The 6,691-nt window shown below is 40.0% G+C and overlaps 1 protein-coding gene across 1 annotated transcript; it reads right to left on the bottom strand.

The window, feature by feature from the left end:
• Positions 1-1,611: 1,611 nt before the first annotated feature.
• ifnphi3 (interferon phi 3) lies at positions 1,612-5,023 on the bottom strand. The gene is made up of 6 exons (XM_036148008.1): positions 4,918-5,023; positions 2,934-3,137; positions 2,325-2,417; positions 2,082-2,243; positions 1,908-1,979; positions 1,612-1,813 (listed from the first exon to the last, which is right to left on the bottom strand). Exons 2-6 carry the CDS (start codon positions 3,060-3,062, stop codon positions 1,706-1,708), a joined length of 564 nt encoding a protein of 187 aa, XP_036003901.1. The 5' UTR covers positions 3,063-3,137; positions 4,918-5,023; the 3' UTR covers positions 1,612-1,705.
• Between the last annotated feature and the right edge of the window lie 1,668 nt (positions 5,024-6,691).

Below are 6,691 nucleotides of genomic sequence, written 5' to 3' on the forward strand. Positions count from 1 at the left end.
GATGGCGGCCAGTGACTTCAGTTTTTCAGCAAAATCAGCTCTCCAGTGTATAATAGAGATCAGTGGTTGAAACACATACCAAATGTTCTAAATTAGTTAAGCTAATTTAACCTCATTCCACGTTCTTAAAGATGAACTTTGGTTCTCCAATTTAGATCTGCAGTGAACCAGGATTCACTGAATTATTCTGATGATGATGATGATGATGATGATGATCAACCACTTTATTTTGTCTTTTGATTCTTTTGTATGTACATAGTTCCTTAACTTCTTTTTATCTTCATTTTGCGTAGTAGATTTAGTTAAGTTTCACTAGCCTAGTAGAGAGGATTTGTTGATAGAAATATAGTGTTAATTCAGATAACCTGCATTATATAGTGATGTTCTCTAGATAAATTCTAAAAGAATTATGTTAATAAATTCTTGAACTTCAAGAGAAGTTGTCACTCCTTTATTCTATATGTGTCCAGAGTTTGCTGTTAAAAGAACGGCAGTGCTCGAAACATTCCTTTCAACTATTGTCCTGATATCAGCCAATTTACTGGACAATACCTAATAGACTGAGAGTTATTTATTAAACATTAAATAACTTTAAAACATGTGTAATGCCAGAAAAACTCTTCATATTCACCAAAAGGGGATATCTCTAAAGAATGATCTTGTCTTGCTGAGAAAGTCTCAGTCCATGTTGTGGTTCCGCTTCCAGTTTGTTCTCATAGTTTATCTCTAGAACCATCCATGTTTTCAAAATATGGCTAAAAAAGCAAAATCTTAGATGTGGAGGGTGCCCAACGGACACAATTACCGACAGGCCAGCTGCCCACAGAACCAAGAACTTGTTCCCAATCGAGTCAACCAACTAATTTGATTATCAGTTGCCTTGCTTTTATTCATATAACTTTCAGTCTTTTAAAGTGCTCACAGTGAGACTTTCTGAGGCAGAACCACCAACCGCACCTGATGAGGTCTGTAGGACACCCCGGTCTGATGTTGGACCCCACAAAGCTTCCTTAGCAGCCGCTAATGGGACTCACGCTGAGTACAGGCTTCTACACAGACCTCAGTCAGGGATTTAACCATCCAAACTAGGGGACAGACAGATAAACTGAATTTATCTGTCTAGAGCGAGAGAGAGAGAGAGAGAGAGAGAGAGAGAGAGAGAGACTATTTGACAAAGTTAAATCTTAGCAGCCAAAGAAAACCTATTTTACTTTTTAGGCTTCATGTTGTTTCATTTGTTTGTGTCCTGTCGGTTAATTAATCATTATGTTGGTGTAATTACTGATAGTTTGGTTATTTTGATGATCATATGCAACACAATAATTGGAAGAATACATCTATTTTCATAATCTAACAATTGGTGCTATATAAATAAATTAAACTGAACGGATCAATAATGGGATCTGTTTAGTGAATATGTCAGATGGGTTGCTTTTTGGATTGCGTTTCAAAGTAAAATTCAAACAGAATTTTTTTTTTTCATGCTTTTTTAATGAACAATACAAAATTGTAAAAAAACAAGCTGACGAAAAATTTCAGCAGAATGAGGTAAAAAACATTTTTTTACTAAAATTATTTTAAGCAATAAATAAATAAATTAAGTTAAATAAATAATATGAAATAGACATAATTGGAAAAAAAAAAAAGATGTAAACAGGAATCCTTGAGGACACTTGGCGTGCTGGAGAGCATGGTCAGTGGTCTTTTAGTGGGCTCTGGTCCAGTTGAAGCATCCCCGGTTATTGACCAGTGCGATCCTCAGGACGCGGAGCAGATCACTCCTCAGAATCTCCCAGCCGCAAGCGGAACCGACCTGTAGAACAAGTATAAACAGTTTTTAATTTAAAAAGTTTAAAATGGTTCGGTCGGGAATATTGTCTCAGAACATGACATCTGTGTCGACGTACCTGTTGATCAACAACAGCGGTGACGTTGGAGAAGTATGGCGACAAAGCCCCAGAGGCCTCAGTGGTGTTCAGCTGTGGGTAGAAGACCAGTCGATCAATAACGAGACCGAAACCCCAGTCCAGTTTGGTTTGGCCCAGTCGGCACTTTGTTCTAGTTCTGGTGTTGGTACTCACACAACGATGGTCCTCCACCAGCCGATCCTGCACGTTCAGGTAGTGGTCTAGCTTCAGCATGGACCATGATACTCCATCCTCCCCCTCAGGTAGCTCGTAATCAGCAAAAATAAGCCCCGCCCTTTGCAGACACTCGTACACCACCAGCGACATCCAGCGGCACTGCAGAGAACCAATCAGTTAGCGATCACAACGTCCAGCTCTGTGATTGGCTGGAAGGCTGCGGTGAGGTCACATGTTTACCTGATTGTGTCTGGTTGAGGGCGCAGAAAGGACAGAGTCTGGAAAGTGGATGCTACTGTTGTCTTCCAGACAGTGGGCTGGAAACTGCCCCCCCTAGAAGAAAGGAAGCAGAGCTTGATTAAATGAAGGTCTATCTACAAGAAGGTTCTTCTGATTTCATTCATCTTGACCCAATTCAGTAAAGAGAAGTTTTAACATTTCCGTGTTCATCTCCATCAGGAAATATCAGCGCTAGCCTGCAGCACCTGAAGTGATGCTCTCCTTGTTTCAACTCAAGGAGATGAGGATGGATTGGAGAAAATCCTGAAGCTGTTAAAAACAATTTCCTCCTCCGATCTGTCCTCTACTTAAAAATTTAATTCTACTGATCGGAACCCTGAACCAGAACGTTCTGAAATAAACTACCAGAACCTTTCCAGGTCTACGTGAAGTTTTAACATCTGAATTATCTCAAAACATCAGCACAGCTGGTGTTTCTGGATGGAGATAACAATGAGGACAGCCTCTGCTGTTTGCTCTGTCTCTTGCTGCCATCTGCCATCCACCTCAGCATTAAGTTCTGCACCAAGTTCTGAACCAAGACCCCTCTGCTAGAACTCAGGAACCTACCAGGTCATGGAGCAGGTCGTGGGTTTTCTTGACCACCTTCCCCGGCAGCTTACAGGTTGGCATGGAGACCAGCATCATCTGAAGGCAGCAGAGCTGCAGGAGGAAGAAGAGGACCGAGGAGGGCGACATGGTTCTGGTTCTGGTTCCGGTCTTTTCTGAGGAGTGTTCTGTGCGAGTTGGTAGACTCGGGTGAGTTCAGGTAACCTGGAAGAGAGAAGAGCAGCAGATTGTTGGGCCGTCAGGACCAATCAGACCCATTCACCTGCGTGAGTCAGAAACTGCCGCCGCAGAAACCTGGACCGGGACCAGGTGAGTCACCGCGGCTCTGTTCAGATCCCCTCAGGGCTCAGGTGAGTTATTTTGTTGGCAGGGGAGACTTTATTTACAGCTTCTTTATTATTTTTAGATTCTGACGGTTTCATTTGATCCAGACTCTTACCAGGATTTTTAAATCCTGGTAAGAGTAACCTAGAATAACTGAAAATGCTTCACATCTTCCAGCTTGCGGAGTTAAACTAACATCTGATGCGCGCGCCGCTATGGGAAGCGCCGCTTTAACAGGAAGTGATGTCACAGCCCCTGACCTGTGCGACCTGCCAGCGTGGGCCGCTGACGGGCGGACGGCACTCGGAACCGAGTCTGCTCCCCGGTTTGCCCCCATGACGCGTAAAAAAACATACGACTCTTGCCATGATCGCTTTTCCACGCTGATGGCGGGCCGAGAGCGCCGAAGACGAGACGGAACATTCATCATGACCGCACGTCGGGTTTCAGAGCTGCCGCCATCAGCTGGCGAAGCCTGAGTGGAAACTAATAAATAGGGCCTGAAAGCGAGAAGATGCGAGTGAGTCACTGAGCTCACTGATTCCCAAACCAATCGGTTCGCGCTGAAATGAAACCTAAATCAGATGCTCTAGCAGGGCTTCAACTTTCCAGAACGTTACACTTCTGCAGAGTGGAAACCGGCGCTGACCCACCAACCGATTCGCTGACGCACCACTCGTCGATTCATCATCGGCTTTCCATTTCTTCATGATGTAAAGTGGGAGGTTAACTGGGAGGTGAACTGGGAGCTCCTCAGCAGTTTTCTTAGCTTGTCTGTTCAGCATAAGGGATTACATCATAATGAAACCTCACTGCAGTCTACTCGGCTGTTTGTGCTAATTAGCATTTTAGCATCAGCTGAATTTGCCTGCATGAGATTAGATTTGCATCCAATTAGACCTTTTTGTTCTATAATGGCCCAGCACATGACGTCTAAATAAACTGGGTCCATACCAGTGAGCAGAGTTTAAACTTAAACTTATTAAACTTTGCCAAAAGATCACCACATTTCCCCAAATTCTAAAAGAAAAATAACAATGACTGTTGAAACTAAAGATTCGATTCTGACGCTCAGGTTAAAAAAACGCAGATTAGTAAAATGCAAAGAATGGACTGAGACTGAGCGATGAAACAGTCAAGAATAAAACCTGGAAAACATCTGGATCAGGAGGTTGAAATAAGTCAATACCTACAGATAACCATCATTTCAAACATCAGCAATAAATCAGTGAAATGTAAAAAGATCAAATAGAATGTAGGAAAAATCGACCTGTTGTGTTAATTTTAAAGAGGTCAAGCTTCAATTATATTGAAATGAATAGCATATGTTTGAAAATGTAGATCGAATGTGTATAAATGTGGCTAATATAATTTTAGTTTTGCATATTATTTTAGGATATTTTGGATAATAAGGAAATTAAACGAAGAATCCAAATGATTGATTGCATTCATTTTCTGTGTCTCAGCATTATTAGTCTGACATTTTTAATCAAAATTTTTTAAATCCACAGCTCAAAAACGACCTTCTGTGTTTTGCCTTCGTCAAAATTAATTATTCAACTTTTGTTGATAACTTCGTGAAAAACAGCAATAAAACTTAATACCTTCTGAACTGAGAAGTTGGACGAAAATAATTTTAAAATTAATGCAAACAACATACGTTCCACAATCTGGTCCCGCTGGTTCTGACAGGTCAGTCCTTCCTGCTGGTTCTGAAGACTCAAAGTTCTCTGAAGGTCCTGGTCCTGAAAGATCTGGTTCTTCTTCTGACAGGCTGCAGATGTGGTTGTGATGATTGAGGCTGTCATCTTGCGGCTTAAATAAAGCTTGAGCTTGGAAAGACAAAATGAAACTGTAGATAAATTCTTCGAAATTAGAAAATTTCCCTTTTGATCTCCCACCTCCCTACTTTCAAACCACCAACAGCCCCACCAACCAAACCACAGAGCACCCACAACAGCTTCCTTAGTGTGCTGACTCGACACAACTAAGCGCACATTTAAGAGTTTAGCTAAAACACAAATACAGTTAATAAATCCTAATGATCAAAACCTGAATGTGGAGCTAAAACAGAATTTATTCCCCAGCCCACAGCAACAGACAGTTAACCTGATAAAAAGCTAGATTTTTAACTAACTCTAATTTTTCGTCTTTGCAGGTTTCAAACTCATGTAACAGAAACTTTTTGCCTGGAAAAATGAAAGTATTTGTATATTTTTGTTTCCTGTGGTTTAGTAATGGTCAATTACTTTCAAAGGAGCAAAGTAACAGTTTTAAAAAGAAAACGATTATTAAAAGGAGCCATTACAGCTCTTATTTGTTTTAACATACATACTGGTAAAAATACAGATGAAGTTGTATTTATAAATTAAAAAGCACAAAAAGGATTATACAACTGTTTTAACAGTATATATATATATATATATATATATATATATATATATATATATATATATATATATATATATATATATATATATTGCCTGATGTAGAGTTTTACAATAGAAAATAAAAGATTACTGTCAGATGAATTAATTATTTCTGAACTAACTAGATAGATAGATAGATAGATAGATAGACAGATAGATAGATGGATGGATGGATGGATGGATGGATGGATGGATGGATGGATGGATGGATGGATGGATGGATAGATAGATAGATAGATAGATAGATAGATAGATAGATAGATAGATAGATAGATAGATAGATAGATAGATAGATAGATAGATAGATAGATAGATAGATAGATAGATAGATAGATAGATAGATAGATAGATAGATAGATAGATAGATAGATAGATAGATAGATAGATAGATAGATAAAAGCTCAGCTGTGTAAAAAACCTGACATTTAACAAATGCACGACAACAACAGCAACCGGCATTGAGAGTTTCAACAAGTGAGCAATGACTGGCATTCCAAATAAATTTTTTTTATAAAAGGTCAAACTGTGATAAATAAATAAATAAATAAATAGATTGGTTGATAAATAACTAAAAACATATAATAGCACTGATAGTGATAATAATAGTCTCTTTCCCGGTGCCCATGTGAGGTGTCAGGGGTGTCATGAACAACCTTCTCAGGGACGCCTGCCGTTGACCAAGTTGTCATAACGTCTGATGGCTTTCTTTGTGATGTTGCCTTTCCAGCAAACAGCAGTAAACATGAGGATGCTTGCTACCACAGACTGATAAAGTATATGTAGCATCTCCCAGCAGACATCAAAGGACCTTAGCTTCCTTAGGAAGAATAGCCAGCTCTGTCCCTTCCTGTAAATCACGTCCACATTGGCCGATCTGATAAAATTGACTAATACCATAACTCGGAGGATTCAGATGACAGCCTGGGTGCCATCCGAATTATTCTGCTCTCTGCCATCGGTCTTTGTCCTTAAGCCGATAAGCTGCAGCTGATCCAGAACGCTGCT

This window comes from Fundulus heteroclitus, chromosome 16 (genome assembly GCF_011125445.2).
Source record: "Fundulus heteroclitus isolate FHET01 chromosome 16, MU-UCD_Fhet_4.1, whole genome shotgun sequence".
In the NCBI taxonomy this organism is placed as follows: Eukaryota; Metazoa; Chordata; class Actinopteri; order Cyprinodontiformes; family Fundulidae; genus Fundulus; species Fundulus heteroclitus.